The 21,642-nt window shown below is 37.9% G+C and overlaps 1 protein-coding gene across 1 annotated transcript; it reads left to right on the top strand.

The window, feature by feature from the left end:
* The first annotated feature begins 3,431 nt into the window (after nucleotides 1–3,431).
* On the top strand, nucleotides 3,432–19,690 carry elovl5 (ELOVL fatty acid elongase 5). Its single transcript, XM_042501973.2, has 8 exons — nucleotides 3,432–3,525; nucleotides 7,929–7,993; nucleotides 8,365–8,552; nucleotides 11,837–11,914; nucleotides 12,559–12,730; nucleotides 13,258–13,382; nucleotides 14,639–14,773; nucleotides 15,702–19,690. Exons 2-8 carry the CDS (start codon nucleotides 7,936–7,938, stop codon nucleotides 15,822–15,824), a joined length of 879 nt encoding a protein of 292 aa, XP_042357907.1. The 5' UTR covers nucleotides 3,432–3,525; nucleotides 7,929–7,935; the 3' UTR covers nucleotides 15,825–19,690.
* The last annotated feature ends 1,952 nt before the right edge of the window (nucleotides 19,691–21,642 follow it).

The following is a 21,642-nucleotide window of genomic DNA, read 5'->3' as shown; positions in this document are numbered from 1 at the left end:
GTCAACCCTTAGTTTTAAATAAACCCAATGTTTTATTCTGAAGAACAAATGACAAACTAGGATATTGGGAAAAGTGCTTTGAGGTAAATGCTACATAAACATGCTAACGTGCTGTGATGACAGTGCTAACACGCTGCTGCTGAGGATGCGTTCACCATTAGTTAAGTGTGTGAGCATGCCAACAGTTGCCTATGAGCACGAAACACAAACCAAACTGAGCCTGATTGAATGTCAGTAGCTCTGCAGGTGTTTTGTCAGTCATGGAAGTACTGGTAAAATAAAAAGTTTGACTCAATGACGGTACTGCATGCAAAGTCAGGAGATTGTGTTTATTCATGTTCCAGGTAACATGCATGTTTGTAAAAAATGTACGGGCTATTTGTCTGATAGTTGTTGAGGCATTTCAGTCTGGATGAGGTGGACAGAGCAGCATTCCTATCGCTAAAACAATGACAGAAGGAACGTCGTCTGGTGTTCACGGAGAGGAGAGAAGTAACTTTAAAGTAGAATAAAACAATATGCTTTCTTCTATTGAAAGGGTGTGGTGTAAAAATTCAAATTCATATAATGTGTTGCACTTTTTCTCTCTGAACTTCTTTAAAAATGTCAATACCTGAACATTTTCATCCACAAGATGGTGGTATTGAACCGCAGCTTTACATAATATTGAGCCGCAGTGACAAATGACAGCATCACCTCAGTATGACCTCTTAGACCAGATAATGATGATGGCTGGTGCAGGCCATTGCAGAGACTGGGAACATAGACACTGAAGCACCAACAAAGCCATGGAAAGCACCGTTTTTTAATAACGCCAGGAGCATTGGAATAAGAAAAGTTGCATTAGTGTGTTTAAATAGTCTTCAACACAAGTTTGATAAAATGATAACTGCTTAGATACTCTGTACACATATTTATTTTTTTTAAATTGAAGTTCCAAAGGAAATATTGGGAGAAGAATAAATCCAAATTACCATTAAATAGTTTGCTGTAAAATTAACAAATGCAGAAAATACATTTTTAAGCCACAACAAACATTTTGAATTATTAAAAGCACAGAAGTTACTTTGTCAGATTCATTCATGGCAGTGACAGTAAGTCAGCATGACCAATAGCTCATTACTTTGGTACTGTTAAACTTTACAAATACAGAGGGTACATTTTTAAAAATATAATGAGCCTGCATAAATCCACTGCACATTAGCTGCTCAGCACCAAAAACAAAGTTAGTGAGAAGCTGGTGAGCTCAGTGGAGCATTTAGCTGCTGAAGAGCCAGATATTTCCCTCAGGAGTTGATGGGGCCCAAAAACAGACTTAAAAGGAGAGCCAATGTTGGATTTACATGTGCTGGGTCGCCACAAACATAACTCAAAAATTAATTTATATTAATTACATATGAACCACATGTGAGGCAACTGCTTGTCAATATTTTCAGGTAGAAGTCGATAATATAAAAGTTCTTGTTGACAGCTTGATTCTGTTGCCCCCAGGTGGCAAAGAAAAATCAACAAATGCAGGTTTAATTCATACAAATGACAAGGTGAGATTTGATTTGGCTCATTTTGGGTTGTGGATGTGTGAATGACAGACAGGTGGGAAAAACAGTGCTTTCTGATTATCACCAGTGGCATGCCTTGAACATACAACTGCTCTAGTGAAGCTGCACAGTGGCCAAAAGACCAGACTGTGGTTGTAACTATGGCCAAAAGGTTCATTAATTTGAAAAAAATAAAACACTTGAAAAAACAAATTTTGAAACTGAAAGTTTCTTGAATTCTAAAAATACAAAAAACTGTTCACAATAAAAATACATGTAGGAAAAGGTCCATTTTGATTTAAATATAATGTCGATTTAATTCTGATATTCTTTTGAATGAATCATTTATTTTTTCACTTATATATAATTTCACAGTGTTTCATTGTGTGTAACTGTATCAGTGTGAAATAAAGTGCATTTCTATCCCAGTTGACATTTGCGAAAGGCGGAGTACACCCTTGACAGGTTGCCAGACTATTACAGGGCCAGCCTTTGACTCATGAATTTAAAATCACAAAAAAAGTTAGTTTTTTTTCAAAGAATAATGAAACTGTAATATTTATGACCAATATAACACAAGTGTCATAGACCATCAAGGTCATATTGGTCCTCACACCCAAAGTCACCGTGAACTCTGTTCTTCATCATTCAATCGATACTCATTAAGATTACAGGTTAGTCAGGTTTGTCAGGGAGGGAAGTATTCACATTGCTTTGAACAAAAGACTCTGCTAAATAAATACAATGTACTGTAAAATGTACAAGTGATGCTGCTACAGTGTGAGACTACAGACTGCATACCGATGACGACGACACTTTTACTGTCAGACAAGCACTCTTTTACTTAAAGCGATAGTTTGAATCTTGTCTGGGGTACTTATCATTAGTCAGCACATTACATACAGTATATAGCAGTCGACACGCCCTCAGACTGGAGAAGCAGGCAGGAATCTGACAAAGCGTCAACCTCTAAGGCTGAAAAATTAAGCCAATGCGGACGTGCCAAAAACTGCACTTCTTCTTATGGCCACTTGAGGCTGACTCCGAAACAGAGTCAACCCCCCTAGATCCCCATGTTAAAATGCCCAAGTTTAAAGCAGAAATAGATGTTTATGTTTACAGCCTGGTGCAATTAAAAAAAAAGGTCTCTATAACTTATTTCAACATTCATGACAACTCATCCATTTAAATTGTATTAAGGCACTAAATAACAGAGCTCTTGGGGGACAGAGCCTTTGTCATTGCTGCCCCAACCCTCTGGAACTCCGTCCCTCCAAACATCCGCAACGCAGACTCACTCCCCTCATATAAAAATAAACTCAAAACCCACATTTTCAAAAAAGCCCACAATACCTGTCTCCCACTGCCTCCCCAAATCTGAATTTTGATATCCTCTGAATTTTGCTTTAGTATTCTGTTCTTGTATCTGTAACTGTTCTGTTCATGTAAGCATTTTCAGTATTTTGTATTCTCCATCTTGCATCTTTTTGCATTTCATGTGAAGCATCTTTGAGTACTTAGAAAAGTGTATATAAGTCCTTTCTATTACTATTGTTATTATTATTATTATTATTATTTCTTTCACTACAGAAGATATGTGCAGCTTTAATTTGTACAAATATATACTTTTAGGCCTACTTTTTTTTCTAAAAAAACTGGGGAAAATGTAAATAAATAAAGTTAGAGATGCACATCCCTGCACAATTTTACAGTCTTAACATGTATCGTTGAGTTAACAATTACCACAAAACTGAATTAAAATGTAGCCCAGAGATAGCCTTGATGCCATCTTTTTTGACTGTGCATGTGTGTGTGTGTGTGGCTGCAACACACCGGGTCACCTCCTGGCTGTGACCCTCCTGCAGGGCAATGGGCCAGTCTGCGTGTTCCTCCCACTATTTTCCACTGAGCGACAAGGCTGCACATTGTGCTCAGACCGGCCAGCCAGCCAAGGTTACACAGCCGCTGCTCTGCCCCGCCTCTCAAGGTAGGCACACAGCTGTATCTCTTCATCTCAAAATTTCGCTGTCTGTCTAACTGGGCTGCAGAAATTTACGGTGAGGATTTCTTTTCTATTATTTTAAGGAAGGAAAACGTTGCAGCGCGCATGGCGCCTGTGTGTGAGCTTTGAGTTTGGGTGATGCTGAAGCTGTGACCTCTACTGTTACTGTAGCCTGGATGCGATCGACAGGATGCGATTTTTTTAATTAATTCCTCTGTGGAAGTTTGACTTATGAAATTAGAGGATGATGTAATGAGATAACCGCTGTCAGCAGCTCAGCGCTCACAGCTGAAGTGGACACCGGGCTGCTGTTTGATACCGGAGAGTACAGTCGGTGTGTAAAGTGCAGTTTACATTACACGTGTGACCCCGATGGAAAATTACTAGTCGGCCTATATAGTGCCATATTGTGGTGCAAATAAGCGACGTGACGCGGATATAGTGCGATATCGTCCTATATATTTGTAACGCAATCGCGATACTGCAGCAAATTGACGCGAAAATAGGTTACTGTAAAGACACAGCCTCGCGAGCACACTGCAGCATGTTGTATGTAGGCTAGCGAGTCTGCCATTAGTAGTTGTCAAACTTCCTGGGGAAAACTTTTCCATGTTACTCATGCTGCTGTCCCAGGGCAGGCTGTGATTTGCAGTTTTTGCATGTCTGTACAAAATCTTGTTCTGGAGAGCCATTTCAAATATAAATACCATACTATACTAGTGTTATTTGTCCTTTCCAGTGTCTGTATTGCTCCCAGTAGAGTACTGAGCTGTGTATTAAATCCTTACTCTATAACACAATTCAAGTGAAGTACCTTTCCAGACCAATGCCCAAAAATATCCTATAAACAAGACTTGCACTGACCATGTTCAGTATTTAGAGTTTTTGGTGTGGTCCTAGTTTTCAGTTTGTTATTACTTAATTTATTATACCCTTTGATTATCTATCTATCTATCTATGTCTGTCTGTCTGTCAAGGATGGAAAACACCAGACAAGCCCAAATATGATATCATCATGACATTGTAGTGTCAATACAGTATTTTTACGATTTATAAAGGTCTGGGAGTATAGAGTATTGTGATGTTGTAGTATTTATCTTACCTAAACTATGTCAAAATCTGTTTATCTAATCAAAGTTTTCAGTCTGTTCATCTTACTTCATTTTTATTGCAGCAAATTGTATCTAGTGGAATAAAAAAGCACTTGGTTGTCATTATTCTTGTGGGCTACAAAAAGTTAAATTTCTGTTAGTAATGTTAATAACTTACATAACAAAAAAAATTGATACTTGCCGTCACAATTTTTCCCCTACTCCTACTATCTAACCATCCATCCATCTATCCATCTATCTATATGCAAAATACATTAAATTCTCTATCATGACATATTTGATTTTATGTTATGATCAGGGTTGCAGCATAAACTGGCTTCAAGGTGTTACTATGAAAATTGACAATTACCACATTGTGTACATTTGACTAGGAATCTGTCCTATATTTGTTTCAAAAGGGATACTTTTTACACATACTTACTTTTCAAAAACAGTTTCAAGTTTCAATTAAAGTAATAATAAAGCCTTTGTTAAAAAAAAAAAACCTTCTGATTACATGCCTTTACGTGTTTTTGTAACTTACAATAATAACTATGTAATAACTATGTAGTGATATTTTCAAAGACGGTTATCATACTGTGAATGTCATACTGTTGCGACCAGCTTACGTCGTCAATAAATATCCCAATATAGTAAAGTTTATGGAAAATTTACTGTGAAACTGTCATTGATGATGGATTGTTTTTGGCTAATCCAGTTAAATCATTATACCTAACAAATACAGGTACATCATCACTTTTATACAAAAATCATGTAATAATCTAGCATGACTATGAAGAAGTCCTGCTATCTGATTTACAGCATCGATCAGCATACAGTTTTCTGTGGTGACTCCCACCCCTGCCTTCTATGAGGATAGATATATTGTCGTATATACTGTCGTATCGCCCAACCCTGACTCTTACAGTATATTAGACTGTTTGAATAAATCATAATCAGCTGCAGTGATGAAACCACTCTTACCAAAGTCCAAGATGCATTAGTGTGTTGGAAGATCCAGCTCCTCCTTTGATTGTTTAGTTATATTTCTGCAGCAGTTAGATAGCTGACTCACTGACTGGCTGCTAACATGCTCTCCTGTTGTGGCTCATCATGCTCTGATTAAGGCCCTGCAGATTATCATGTTTTGGTGCAGCCTAATGCATCTCTTATAATCAGAGCCCGGATATTACTGCACTGAGGTTGACCAGAATAAGCCATATTTTGTTCCTGCAGACAAGTGATTATAGTCAAATGCAACTATCAGTAATGTGGTTATTGGTTGCAAGCAGAGTTGAACCTTTGACTCTAAATGTCTGTACAGAAATACCTTTGTAAGCTGGGATACATTTTGTTTACAAAGGTGTTTTTCTGTAAATACTTTCATTACATACTACATATTTGTTGCATGTGTGCAAGATATGGCTATTTACAGAGTTTAAGTGAATATTTGGATTATAGTAAATTCATTATATGCATGTAGACAAAGTCACCGTGGTGCCCCTTCAATTCTTTCAGTCATATTCCAATATCATATGACTTTAATGCGCGCAGATTAAATTGAGATGCTTTAGCTAAATTTGATAGATGGGCTCACATTTCTGTCTGTAAAGTACAAGGGTATTCTGTTAACCTGTAAAGCTGCTTTACCTTCCTCTCAGACATAAAGAAATCGGACTGGAGCCAAAGGATTGCAACCAGTCAAAATTACATTTGTTTATCATATTAACTTAGGTTTTGTTCAGGAGTCTTTGTTTGAGGAAAAGGTCAATGAATACAGGTTCAAATAGCTGAAGAAGGCATATGGAGGGAGTACATACGGTATTTATTCTATATTTTATCCAGCAGCATGCGCAGGTGTAGAAACTGCCCAGCGGTGCAGCAGCCTGTGATGTAACAGTACTGAATTAAATGTATAGCTTGGAAAACACGTCAGTGGAAATAAAGAATTTCTGCGGCTGCGAGGCATCTTGTGCAAAGCCTGAAGTCATACAGCAAACAATATACAGGCAGGACTGTGTAAATACCTCCGAGGTGATAGTGAATAAAGAGTGTGTGTGCCTGAGAGCTATCTGGTTTACTGTATTAAAATCAGCTGCAGCGATTTGCTTTTTTGCAGCAGTGTGAAGGATGCTGTCACAACTTTATATGAGATTTTTCTGTTGCGGTTGGTTGTTTCAGAGCAGTAGGTTTTGTGTGAGAAAGCTACAAAACTGCTGCTATTACAAAGTATGATTTTAGAGGAAGTGAATTCTGTCTTTTTTGTCAAAAAAAAAACAAAAACAAAAAAAAACATGACTTTGTAATTTGACATGTTTGTCCGAGTTTAGATGTCACTTTTTGCAGTTTGACAATACATTAGTCTGGAGTGGACCTGAGACCAGACAATAAAACTTTTTTGTTTAAGAAAAAAATATTCAGCTGACAATATCCAGATATTCATACAGTCGTCTGCTTTATATCACAGGGTTGATCTAGCTGTCACAAGCGTACGTGGGAAATTACATATACTGTTTATGGAAAATGCACTTATATCTTATGGAGAAAAACTGCACTTTTAAACTATTTTCTTACAGTTCCACAGGCAGCCGGCAATGTGTTTGAAACACTCACAGGAACATCGTTTTTATACAGTCATGCACCTCCACAATTTGACAGCTATGGCAAGAGAACATGCATAAAGATTTAGAGATGTTTTTTTTTGTCAAAGTAAATGTAGCAGCAGTGCCTGGGCCAGACAATGTTATGCAATTATTAAAGCCCGGACCCCATTAGTGGTGATAAATCTACACATTTCATGACCTTCAGCAGTTTAAAAGCCACAGAATCACTACACAACTGTCTGGTTATCGTCCGCACACACCTGCCCGCTGGCTGCTTGTTTTACAGACACATTTGATCTCTTGTTTGAAAGCACAGGGACGGGGAGGATCACTTGTTGGGACATGAGATGTATTAGAGAGTTTAGATGGACAGGTTTGAGCACAAACAGACATATCACAGACATGATTAGGGCTGGGCAATAAATCAATATTATATTAATATCTTGATCTGAGGATATATTCTGTTAGATTCCAGATATTGTAATATCATAAGTGGTTTTAAAGGCTACATCACAGAAAAGTATTGAAATTTTCTGAACTTATCAGACTCTTATAGCTTCTTTTACAGCATCAACTTGCTGAAATATTTCAATCATGTACATGATGTTCAACTTGATATATATATATATATATATATATATATATATATATATATTAACACTGCTTTAACTTGTTTTATTTGTTCTGTTTTTAGGTGACAAATGGAAGCTTTAAATCATAAACTAAACACTCAGTTTGAGACATGGATGGGTCCCAGAGGTAAGCTGTCATCTGAGCTGCTGATATTAAATCTGTTGCTGTCGTCTTTAATGTGTTTGTCTGCCAAAATATTGCAAATTGTGTATCTACTGCAAAAACTCAGCAGAGCACTACAGTGAACAGAAAAAGAAAGTAAACATTACCAAAAACCTTTGACCCAAATCATACATTACATGCTGTACACATTGCCTGGACTTAGACAAGAAGCCTGCTGGGGTTTTTCACCTTCTTGCTGCTAACCTTTCCAGGTGTTGAGCAAACATTCCTCAGTGTGCCTGCTGCTGCTTTTTCACGTCTCAAGTTCATCCGCGGTTACCAATGAGGCCACCTTATCGGCGCTGAAAACCAGACTCTTTATCTCCATATTTCAGATCAGCGTGTGCGGGGATGGCTGCTGCTCGACAACTACCCACCAACCTTTGCACTCACAGTCATCTACCTTCTGATCGTGTGGATGGGGCCCAAGTACATGAAACACAGGCAGCCATACTCGTGCCGAGGCCTCCTGGTGCTCTACAATCTGGGCCTCACGCTCTTGTCCTTCTACATGTTCTATGAGGTAAACAGGCTGCGCAGCACTGACACGTGTGTTGAAGTCGGCCAAAGCTATCACTGCAACCTCACACTGCAGACAGACTATGAAAGAAAGGAAACAGACCTGAACGTGACTGACTGAAAAACTCTAGTGTGCGAATATGACCGAACAGTTAGCACGGTTAATTAAAGGAATGCTTTAAAAGAGCTGTGTGTTACATTTATATAACAGCAAACCATTATTTGTTATTTAAAGTTAGTGGAGTAATGACGTCCTGAGCAGAGCCCAGGACCCTGTGCCCTAACCAATCCCACTCCTCTCGCCTAAATCTAACCAATCCAACCAGCAGAGGTAATGAGTATTAGCCAATCATAGGGAGAGTGCAGCGGGTCATGCCTTTGCAATCTGAGGAAAAGCAAATTCGCCTCTATGCTACGCTAAGCTAACATAGCTGTATCTTTATATTTATCAAACAGGTATGACGGAGGTATCAGGCTTCTCATGTGACTCTCAGCAAAAAAGAGAATATGCATATTTCCCCAAAAATGTTGAATCACTTGACTCTGATTAGACTCGGGCCTGCTAGCGTCTCTCACTGACTGCTCAAAACAATGCTATCAGGGGGTGAGAGGGACACAGCTGGACGCTGACAGGCTCATTGTTTCAGCCGTCAAATCCCTCATACGCCTTCGCAGACATCCGCACAGCCCCCTATTGTTTGCTAGAAAACTGCTTTTGATAAACAGCTGACTAAATAACGGTAATTGATAGATGCACTGATGAAAACAAACGCAGATTATTCAGCAAGGTGGCAACGTCTGAGCTGAATCTGCAAGTTTAAGTTGTCGCAACTGTGGCCAGACTTTACTTATCACACTGATCGTATCTGTCGTTTTGTGTACCTGTGAACATCAGGAGCTGAGAACCAGACTAAGCAGTTTTGTGCACGTGTAAGTCTAAAGTATCTGTGCTCTCCTCCCCATCCAGCTGGCAGAACAGGCTTCTCGACTCTGTCTGCATTGCGTAAGGCCGCAGCAGACTGTCGGCTATGTGATTCATTAAACCCTGTACTCTGACAATGCCCCGGCCATGGGGTGAACTTTTGGCAGTCCAAAATCAATGCCACCTGATGTGAATCACAGTACAGGGCAGTTTTGTTCTTGTCAGCTTTCCAGGGCACAGCGGCTCGTCACATAACAATTGTGATCAAATCTGATTGTGATTAATTTTGTTTATTTATAGGCTGATTAATGCTGCTGCAGGTCTGAAGAAAAATCAAGGAAGTATATCAACTTAGAGGGCGGTTAATGTCTGCGTGCTCCTGATAACATACTTCATTCTCTCGCTGGTTCTCTACTGGAGGCAGTTTCTTGGCTCTGCGGTTAGTTAGTAAAGTGTTTTACAGCGGCAGACAAAGACAGCGCACCTACTTTGATTCGGTGAATCAGCATTAAGCTGCATTCACCGAATGCTGCTAGTTGCATTTGAATATTAACTGTTTAAAGGGGCATAACACCAGTTTTACACACACAGATTAGTTTACTTGTCACGGGGAGCACCAATCAGACCCCAGATTAAGTTGTATCATGTATTTTGTGGCTTTTGATAAGTCTGAAAGTCTGTATTACAAACTGTTTTTTTTTTTTGCCTAGCAGGAATGGTCACACTAAGGATAATAATATTCTTGCTTTTAAAGAATAGAATCACTTTTACTTTGTCCCATATATTTGTCTTGCTGGCATGGTGTTTCATTGACATTGTATAGATGCTTTTAACTGTGAACGGACTGCAAATCAAAATTATCCTTAAGCTTACTAAGCTACAATAGCCTACATCAAATAGTTACATTTTTGTTTAATATTGTGCATGGCCCATTACAAATTAATTGAATAAATTACTGAGTTGCTTTATTGGAAGTGTAGGATTGATCAGTTTTGGAACTGGGGACAAGCGGCTAAAAATCAAGACATCTCGGCCTTGGTCGTATAAATTTTAGCCATTATATTAAAGAAACTTCATACAATACTCAGATCATTTATATAGCAGCATACAACTATTTTCTATGTAAAGATATAGTGTAATGTCCTGAGCAGAAAATGAAGTCTCCCTCTATGTGTGCTGTAATACAAGCTGCTCTGTTTGACGTTGTAGTGGTCTGTCCAGCCGCATGAGTGTATCCCACCGACTAGCTAATCGCCACCCCTCTGCGCTGCGCACATACAGCAGTTATCGCTTATATCGGGACATCATTGTCATAGAAGTCTAGCGCCCACCCTCTGGTTCCCCTGTGGTTAACACCTCTGTCAGCACTGTTGCCATTGTAAGCACTGTTTCTGTTATTATTGCACGTTAGCTGCTGGCCACCAGCTCGGCCACCTCTATGTTTAGAGCCATGTGCAGGTAAACTTCTGAATCATGATGCGTCCTGAATATTGTATAGAGTTCTTTTAAAATCTCTCCTTTGCGAGTCCCTCTACGCTAGGATAAACCACTGGAGCATCACTTTAACATACAAAGGCATGGGGAACATTCACTGCACAGGTATACAGAGTAAGATTGTTACTTTTAATTATTCTAAATAGAAATTCCTGTATTTGAACTTTTCTTAGTCTAAGTCACCTTGAATTTGTGAAGAAAACGTTGTTTTTCTTGCACGCCTTAATGACGAATATTCGCGATGAGAGTCAACTGGGGCTGCATTTAATATCAGTAAAACTATGTCTAAATTTGTTTACAAATTCTCATATAACTTGTGCCATATAATCCAAGTCTAATTTATCCAGTCATATGCTACGTACTTCCCAAACACATTCATATAAGCTAAAATTTTAACTAATTAAAGAACTTACATATATAAAGTCTCACACTATTCACAATACAGGGTGAGTAACTGATATACAAATGATCATTTTGTGGTAGAAGTACTCCTTTAAACTGTAACATCCTAATTAAAAGTAAAAGCATGATGAGCTTTCTGTGCTACTGAAACATAATGTATAATATGATTTCCAATGGGCCTCAGGTCATTTTAGAGCATGACAAGAATATTTGAGGCTAAGTGATCTGATCCCGTCACCACAACCTGACAACAAACAGATATGGGACCAAATCTGACTTGCCTTCTGTCTGTGCATTTGTTTAAGCACGTCTGTTTTACTGTAGCAAAGGAAAAGTCATATTTTACAAGTTAGTCACATGTTTACAAGTTGTACTTTTATAGTGCATTTATCCTTTACGGTGCCTGTAAGTTTTATGTATTCAGACATTTGGTAAAGAATCCAATCATCATCCATCTTTTTTGTCTTCAGCTTGTTATGGCAGTGTGGCACGGTGGCTACAACTTCTACTGCCAGGACACTCACAGTGCTCAAGAAGTGGATAATAAGGTGAGTCAGTCCCATTTACACCCTGCAACCTTTTTATGTTTATTGCTAGGGTTTTTACTTTCATTTGATCACATTTGACATCATTTTATAACTAAGTAAATGATTTACCATTATGTTTCTTTATCTTGTAAACGGTACTGAGGGCCTAAAGGCATAAATATCAAATACTGTAGGACAGCTATACAATATTAAGCACAATGTGCGTTTTTTCCTTGCTCTGATTTCCATGGACGAGTACCTTTAAATCCCAGCGGATAAGCTGCGGGGACAGGGAGTCAATTTAATCTGACTCGTGTCATCATGATGACTCTCTTCAGTTGCCCTACTGAGCTCTGCGGTGGAGGTGAAAACAAGGTTCCCTGTGAAATGTGCTCAGCTTTGCAGTTCTGCTGTGATTAAATAAAAAAATATATCACTGTGTCACTGCTACAGATAGTTAAATTGCTTTATGATTCATCCCCAGCTTTCAAGGGCCTTTGGTACGGATGTCTGCGTATCACCTTGTATGATAAACAGAGTGTGCAGGAATTTTATAAGAACTTTTGCACTCTGTTTTTCTGATTTGCAGCCTCTGTTGTCTCCACATTGTTCTCTTAAGTAATGCACAGGAGGTTTTTCTGCAACCGTTTCTTGTCTCCTCTCAGATCATAAATGTCCTGTGGTGGTACTACTTCTCCAAGCTCATCGAGTTCATGGACACCTTTTTCTTCATTCTACGAAAGAATAACCACCAGATCACGTTTCTTCACATCTACCACCACGCCAGCATGCTGAATATCTGGTGGTTCGTTATGAACTGGGTACCCTGCGGCCACTGTGAGTGTGTTTTAACACAACTTCGCCCTCCAGTGACTCAAATCACTCCAGTAACCACATTTACCGTTTGGCCCCAAAGCGAGCTAAATAATTCAAGTGCTCTAATGTTAAACCCATTAGCCTTGAAAACGGCCTGTTTCCCCAGTAAAGCCTTAAAGGACACTAAGTGACTTTTATTGACCTGAACGCTGCTGCTCTGTGTCACATGTAAAAGAAAAAACACAGCACAGCAGTTTGCAAGATGTCTGATTTCTTACACTGAAAATCTCCTTCTTGTGCCTCTCACTATCGATTTAAATTTAATGTGACATGTCTGTTCTGTTAACACGTTTCATTATTCATCAGAGGTTCGCTCTATTGTTTCTGTATTACTGTACAGTAAATGGCTTCGATCGATTTTAAATGAACGATGCAGTAATGGTTCCAAACAGAGCGGACTAATGAAAAGTTATTCCCAAGAAGTTCATTGCACTCACCCAGTGATTGCTCTCAGTAGATGGATAACTTTATCTTCTGTTTCTCCTCAGCATATTTCGGCGCCTCCCTGAACAGCTTCGTCCACGTCGTCATGTATTCATACTACGGCCTGTCAGCCATCCCAGCCATGCGGCCGTACCTTTGGTGGAAGAAATACATCACACAGTTTCAGCTGGTGGGTTCATCCTGTAGTTTCTTTCCAATGATGGAAGAATTTTACTTAAGTAAAATAGCAATAATAGAATAATAATAAAAAGTATTCATGTCAAAATGTACTTAAAGCATCAAAAGAAACAGTACTAATTATGCAAAGGCTAATTTGATTGTGTCGAAGTATACATACATGGACTGTATATCAATTATACAGTGTTGCTGTCGAGATATACCGCTTTGACAGTAATCATGATATTTTAAAATGAAACGTTCATTTTTAAAAACCCTTTAAGGGTAGTTGCTCTTGTTGTGCATTTTTGAACAGTTACACACTTTATCTCTCTCCAACTCCCAACACTTTGATTGAGTGCTCATATATTTATGTGTAAATAGCCTTTTACTGTTGTAGCTGGTAAAGAGTACATTTTTTCTATATGGTGTTGGGAAGTTTAACTTACAAAATCCCAAATCTCATTAACATTTTTCAGAATAATTACATCCTTAAAATTCATATTTCTCAAAAGTAGTGATGTCAGAGAGTGCAATAGGAATACTCGTTCACTAGGTTTGACTTTTGAATCAGTTTGTGTAAAAGATTCTCATGAAAGGTAAAAAGTTTCTGCACAAGAATTATGAAAAATTAAGCTATTTTGGAAAATAACTGAAACTGCATTGAAAATAAGTTGAAATATGTCTCCTGAACTTTGCGATTTCCTCACATTTATTAAAGAAAACAGCACTTAAGTCACAGACTAAAACTTTGTGCACTGAACAATGTATTGTATTTAAAATACAAATAATGTGTTTTGCATAAAAAAAAGAAACACTTAAAGCAATTAGTAACTGTTGTGGAGCAAAAGTAATATATTTACCTTTGAAATGTAGTGAATTGAATGTATAAAGTAGCATGGAATAGAAATACTCAAGTAAAGTACAAATACCTCTAAATTGTACTTAAGTCTTGTATTTGAGTACCTTAACCAATGTTTGTTTGCGAATTTTATCTTTTCATAATTAATGGATGTGAAAGAAGTTGAACTAAAAAGTATTTTCAGCCTTTGACCTTTGATTTGTTTTGGGGTTTTTGAAGCTGATGTTGCTTTTTAAATATTTGAAGTGTTTTTGGACTTTTTTCAGAGCTTAATACAGTGGAGACGTTTTCACTGTCCATTAACAGATATTTTAAGCTCTGGATCAATGTTGCGTTTCTATAGGCTCTCTGTGTCACCTTCTCACTCCACTACGTGTCTGTGTGTGCGTCTCGTGTTTCGTCCACAGATCCAGTTCTTTTTAACCATGTCTCAGACGATGTGTGCAGTTATATGGCCGTGCGACTTCCCTCAGGGATGGCTGTACTTCCAAATAAGTTACATGGTCACGCTTATTTTACTCTTCTCAAACTTCTACATTCAGGTCAGTTGATTTTGACATTTTACCTGTTAATTAATTATGTTCAAAGATAAGTCTGGTAATATTTTCAGTTGACTAGAGCAACAATATGTATCACTCTGTGGCTGAAAAACAAATACACCGTTTACTTCTTGTTTGCTGAAAACTACAGTGCCCAGCTGCCTGAGAATTCTTTTTTATTTAAATAAATGTATTTCTGAACCAATTACCAATAAATCTTCAGTGAGAAGCAAACGAGCTGAAAGAAAGTGCAAACTATGACAGTGGTGTTTTCAGTATTTTCAGGATATGATGACTGTAAGAACAACAGAGAATAAAGCCAGCTCTACCCTTCATATTATGAATAAAACAGCATGTGTTTTTACAAGGACAAAAACAAAAACAAGTGCTACAAATGGGGTACCGGTTAAAATAGAAACACTCCAATAAAATGTAATAACTCACTAATTTATCGGTAAGGTCTTTAAAAGGAGGGCGTCTGGGGCCCATATTTTGGTAATTTTTGCCAACAACCCAACAACATCTTGCTGACTGTCACGCCTATGTAGACGTTGATGTGGCGCTGTTGCTAACTCCGTTGCCGGCTTAAAGGCGAGACAACTCTGTCCCTCTATTCTGCAATTGTACCTTTTATTCAGAACGAGGCAGCATAACAGTGCAATACTCCCACATGGGGAGGCATTGTAAAAAGGTGCTTATGTTGGCCTGTGCAATACAGAAGTTTTGAGGCTGTTATAATTTTTTTTTTTAAATCTGATGATAACATATTAGCTAAAGTCATTTTTTCATTGTGACTAAGTTATGTTCAGATTATTTTACTTCAAACATGCTATCTTACAGTACAAATAGATGTTTGTGTTTCTGTATTCCATTTAATTATTTCATTTTTAATGATCACATTTTAACATGTTACCTCTGCCTCTCTTTCAAGACTTACAAGAAGCACATCGGCTCTCAAAAGAACCAGAACGGCACTCCTGTATCAACAAATGGACATGCAAACGGGACGCCGTCTACGGAGCGCACTGCACACAAGAAGCTGAGGGTGGATTGACATTTGAGAAACCGCCAGCCAATTCTCACTGTAGCGTGTTAGCTAATGCTGCTAGGAGGTATATGTATCTCTGATCTAGAATAGTTTAGCGCTCACTTGAGATGAAATAAGCCATAGCCACATATATCCAGAGACTCTCCATGTTTTTGCACACGTTCCTACTCATGGTATTGAATTATTAAATTAAGACAGACGAGTATTGTAGTGTGGTTCCACAATATTGCCTCCCCTGACCTCTAAAGGAAATTCACTCCAATGCAAAAAATCTCTTTCTTGCTACCAGCAAACGGACATTGACTCATTCAGCGATGCTTTACACACAAAAGGTCCAAAGATGAAAGCTGCAGACGGTGTGTTGGCGGCTGAAGGTTTCATCACCCTCTATGACGTCTCTCTTTCAATGACCGAAGGGACAGTTAAACTAACACAGCATTTATGGTCCTTAATATGTAACTAGAGCATGCATCTTATGTCTTGCTTTATCTCACTCCTGTCTGTGCTGTTGCATAATCCTAAATTTTGCCCTACTGTAGTGCATTTTTATTGACAGGCTGTGACAGCAAATATTTTGCTGTATATTTGCAGAGCAGGGTCGCCAATTTGGAATATTTAGCCATCTAACCAAAGAATAACCAAAGCATAGATTACTGCATATACTAGGATTCATATTTAAACCAGTTTAAGACACGGTGTTAGTGGGCAGTTATGCTTTATGAGCACAATATAAACTCTCCTTAATACCCGCCATGATATAAAAATGTGTTTGTCTCCTCTCACACTGTGCTAAAATATCTACTGTAGCTCTATGCAGTAAATGCAATTAAAACTCAAAATCATTTAAATTACTTCAATAAGGTGGTGCCCACTTGCAGTGCAGCTGCTTATTGGTAACTATTTAGGTATTAAAAAAATATTAGAATCGGTATAATTCAGTGCTTAACACTCAAATATGTAAAATTCAGATAAACTCTACTATATAGTTGAGAATAAAGTTTATCATTGACCTGGAAACAATAGTTAATCTCACCACAAGGTCCATTTAGTGGATCCTCCAGAGCTTTTGATTATCACATGGTCTTCCTCAGTTGATGTGAGAAGTTTTTAAAATGGTCAGAAAAAAATCGAGATTAAAACATCTATAATTTTACCACATTTGGGTGAACCCCATCTTCTAAAAAGATCATGGCTGCGTCTGAAAACACTAAAACAGTAGTGAGATTTTTTTTGGCATGTCCAAAACCTTAGTATGAAACATAGACTGTCTATTTAGACAGTCAACTGGTCAACACCTACTGTAAAAAAAAGGAAGCCAAAATACCTCAGCGGAAATCACTACTGCGCAGCATCTGCCTCCAAATAACATCATTAATGCAAGATGGCATTTGGAGCCAGATGCTGCGTAGTAGTGATTTCCGCAGTATCAACTTCCGGCCCATACACCAATCTAACCAATCGCAAACCAACTGGCACACAAAGCCATTAATCGTGACGTCACAGCCCCTTTAGATAACAAATTATAACCAAACTTAACAGAAGAACGAACACCTGAAAAAACCATCTGTGTTCAAGGTGCATCCGAAAAGATATATACTAGTGTTTATTTGCAAATATTTTGAATAATAGTACACTTTGGGTTTTTAATTCAAAGTATGCAATTTTGGACAAATGTGATATGGTCGAAAGCTCCAGAACAGCTTCTAAACTGACCTTGTGGTGGAATTGTTTTGTTAAACAATATATAATTTTTGGGGTTTTTTTTTTGTTTGTTTTTCAGGCTTTACATTAATAGGGTGCCTTCTGGACCAGTTGTTTCTAATTTAGCATTTTTTCATCTTTTTAGTGTGCTATCACCAGGTTCACATTGGTCTGTTTCAGACTAATGTGTGTCAAACTTCCTGTTCGAATCCTGTGCCTGATTCTTCTGTTTCTGAAAATGTTAGATGTCCTGAACTATGAACAATTAACATACTAAAAGCAACAGTGATGTTTCTGTTATATTAAAGGAATAGTCTGGAGATACGCTCATACACTCTCTGCTGAAAGTTAGATGAGAAGTTACCACTCTCACATCTGCACGAAGTGACTCTACAGCCAGCCGCTGGTTAGCTTAGCTTAGCATGAGGACTGGAAACGGGAGACAGCTAGGTCCAAAGGCAACAAAATCTGCCTACCATACCTCTAAAGCTCAATTTAGATTTTGTTTGCATTTGGACAGAACCAGGCTTGCTTTCCCTCCATTCACAGTCTTAATGCTAAGCTGTGCTAACCAGCTGTAGCACTGCATACATGTAGCATAATTATGGCTCAAAGAAGTTGAAATTTCGACTGGAATGCCCCCTAAAGTTGGATTTCCAACACAGAAAAACGGGGGAAGCGCTGGTAATATACTGTTTATTTGCACGTCTGTCTTATTTGTGTCTCACTAAAACAGTTATCTATCTGTGGATAAAATACAGCATAATGTGTTGTTATGAACTGGTGATGCTAACAGCAGCTAACCTGGCTTGAACTGGTATTGCTAACATCATCTTGGTTTTCTGACTTGTATGGGAACTCGGGAGCAGCAGCATAAGCATACAGAAATGAGTGGTATCTACCTGCTATCAAGCTCTCGGCATAAAGTAAACAAGCATATTTCACAAAATGTTTAACTATTCTTTTAACATCTTCCAAAAGTGTTTCTCAATTTACCATGTTTTTTTGTTTGTTTTTTAAGGGACTGTCTGTTATTCATGAGAGAGCAGAGGTGGTGCAACATGGAAAAGGTACTTCAGATAATTACTTAAGCAGTGGGGAGGGAGTTATGTTTATGATTTGGTTAAGGGTAGGGAAATTCAACTTTAAACACTTGTATTTTGTATTTATTATAAATATCCTCAGAACTCCAAAACCCAAAAGGCATGTTTTCTTAAAAAATCTACAAAACCACACAATTTATCTCAGCGAGAAACTGTGGAAAATGCATATTGGTGGTGAAGGGGCGTTCATACATTTCCCTCAGTCACTGAGGGAGGCTCAAGAAAAAAATATTTGATGCAGCGAAAAAAACAAAGTTACACCCCAGCCACCCCCCTACTCTGTAAATAAAATACAGTCCCTTAGTGAAATTAAAAAGTCATAGGAATGAATTGTTTGTTTTTTGTTGGCAAATGAGGATTAGTGATCCAACTATTAATTCATTTTTGTTCCTCATGTTTATGTTGGGTTTTTTTTTTAGCCTAAACCATTACCAGGGGCCTACACAGTAAATGCTGGTATATAAAACAAAAAGGTACACGGTTGTTTGATTTATGAACTCTGTAAATCTGATACACTCGCAGCGGAGCACTGCTGCGCTGCTCTACCATGCTGAATCAGTTTAATGAGGTACAGTATGGCCTTATAACCACTGAATGAGCATGTTGCTCATATGTAAAGGTGACCTAGATTCATGTTCACTGCATTAGAAATTATTGTTAAATTCTGAATAATACATACAATGGCCACATTGTGTCTGCATGATGAAACTGGTCCGCAGATATCTGCTGATAATAACAGGAAACCTGTTTAACATGCATGAGCCATATCTACTTAGAAATTAAATTATAGTTTAATTATTTCCAGCTACATGCCATCCCTGTTACAGTTCCTCCTTTGTACAAGGTGATAGCGCTGAAGGTAACAGGGTTTATAGGCCTATTTAAGGGCTGGATTAGCAGTAGGTTGGTAAAGGCCAAGAAAGCGTGTATGTAAGGATATATTACATACATTTTATAGACTGTTAAAATAAATATATATATTTTCTGAAATCAGGGGTAAATCAGGGTTAACACGTTGTGACTCATGCTTTACTCACTGTAACACATTAAAAACAAATTATAAACCTATTTGTTTTTTCCTTCCTTGATAATGATGTGAATGCTACAAAAATGCATCTTGAATAATATATATGTGTGTGTGTGTGTGTGTGTGTGTGTGTGTGTTCAGCAATAGAGCTGACAGTTCACTGAGCCGTTAAGTTATGTTTACATTTTAATTCTATCTATCATCCATTAATGATAGGCTCTATTGATAGCAATGTGAGTTTGATGGTTGGGTTAGAGCTAATTAGCTAATGTTGGCATGCTAAACTAAGATGGGAAACATGGTAAACATTGTGGCTGCTAAACATAAACACACTGTCATTATGAGCATTTTGCTGCTGCATGCATTTTCCACTTTAACATTAGCATTAAGCTCAAAGCACCAAATGGCTGTAAGCTTAGTCTTGTTTTTGAATGTCAATGAATATGTTTTAAAAGTCCAAACTGTCCCGAATACAGAACATGCATGCTACTATAACACCAATTGTGCTTGGCAAACTACTATAGAATAATGTAGAAAAGCTTTTTAAATTAAAGCCGTATTAAAGATTTCAAGGAATAGTGTAGTTAATTTGGGCTGTATGAGATACTTATAGTCAGAGTATTACCTATGTAGATTGCGGTTGGCATGTCACTGTTTGCAGAAACAGACAGGACTAGCATCCCAGAGGATTAGCAAAGACTGCCCTAGTAATGAGTCTTAAAACCTAGAAATGTGTGATCATTTCAGCACCTACTGTTCCCTCGTCATAAAGTCAGTGGGTTTTTTGAACGGGTTGCTGGTTAGACGCCTGCAATAAGGTCTGTGGTTAACACGAGCTGGAGAGACTTTCATGTTTTGTTCTATGACAAAAAATATGTCAGTAAATACCCCAGTTGTGAACTTTGTAGCCTTTGTAAAGTTGGTTGCTAACAAGTGGCTATAGAAGACTACACAACGTCATCGCCCCGAGCTGCACTGAACATGGCTTTACAGCCTTATTGTGGTGGCAACCTTAAGTCATGTGTAGTGTAGTTTATTAATAGGGGTGTAAATCACTAATTCCATCTTGATATGATAATATATCAATATTTTGGACAACAATACAATATTTGCAGACAAATTCTGCCACAATACAAATTCAGTTTTTTTTTTTTTTGTAAAGAATTTTGTTCTATTATTTTGTAAATAATTAAAACTGGTTCATTCTGTCACAAAACAAGATCGCTTATCCCTCTGAAACCTGGATGCAGATGATTTTTCTGGTGCTGCGTTCAGAACCCTACGAACCTTAAGCACGTTGCTTTCTTTTCAAAACAGGTTTTTAAAAAAGGCAATGAGCAAGTGTTCCACAAATTGCAAGAAAATAGTAGATTTAGAAAACTATTTTTTTAAAGGCTAGGGGAAAATGTTTTTTACAAAAAACTTTACTTGAAATTATTTTAATGATATATTTTGCAGCGTTAATAGCATGGCCATTCCCCCGTTTGTTTGTTTTACTTTTTTCTTTTTTGTTTTTATTTTATTATTTTTGCTGATTTTTAGATATATTTGTTGAACTTTTTTATGCTAAATTTGCTAAGCTGCTCACTGCCTTCTTCCCATGTTTTTGTCAGAAATCAAGCCAGTTTGTTCAGGTTTCAAACTGTTAACAAAAGTACAAAACTCAACTCAATAGCTGTCGAGGACATGGACAAAACTACTGTCCTTTACAAGTCATGTCCCCACACATGCTAACGTTATTAGCATAAATCTTTTGCATCCATTGCTTAAATTAGCTTAGCGGCTAGCGGACTTTTCCTCTACTCCTACTTTAACCAGTGTACACATAGGCTATTATTTATGCTTTGTTTTACTCACCGCTGGTCGCCGCATCTCCCGACAGAACAGCACAGGTGAATTTCAGTCTGCACGCTGGGTTTTTTTTCGGTCTGACATTGTCAAAATTGAGCAGCTAATGTTGCTGCATGAGCTTAGCATGAGCTTAGCATGAGCT

This window comes from Plectropomus leopardus, chromosome 13, assembly GCF_026936395.1.
Source record: "Plectropomus leopardus strain MGB_pleo_1.0 chromosome 13, ASM2693639v1, whole genome shotgun sequence".
NCBI lineage: Eukaryota > Metazoa > Chordata > Actinopteri > Perciformes > Serranidae > Plectropomus > Plectropomus leopardus.
This window is presented reverse-complemented; position numbering and strand designations above follow the sequence as displayed.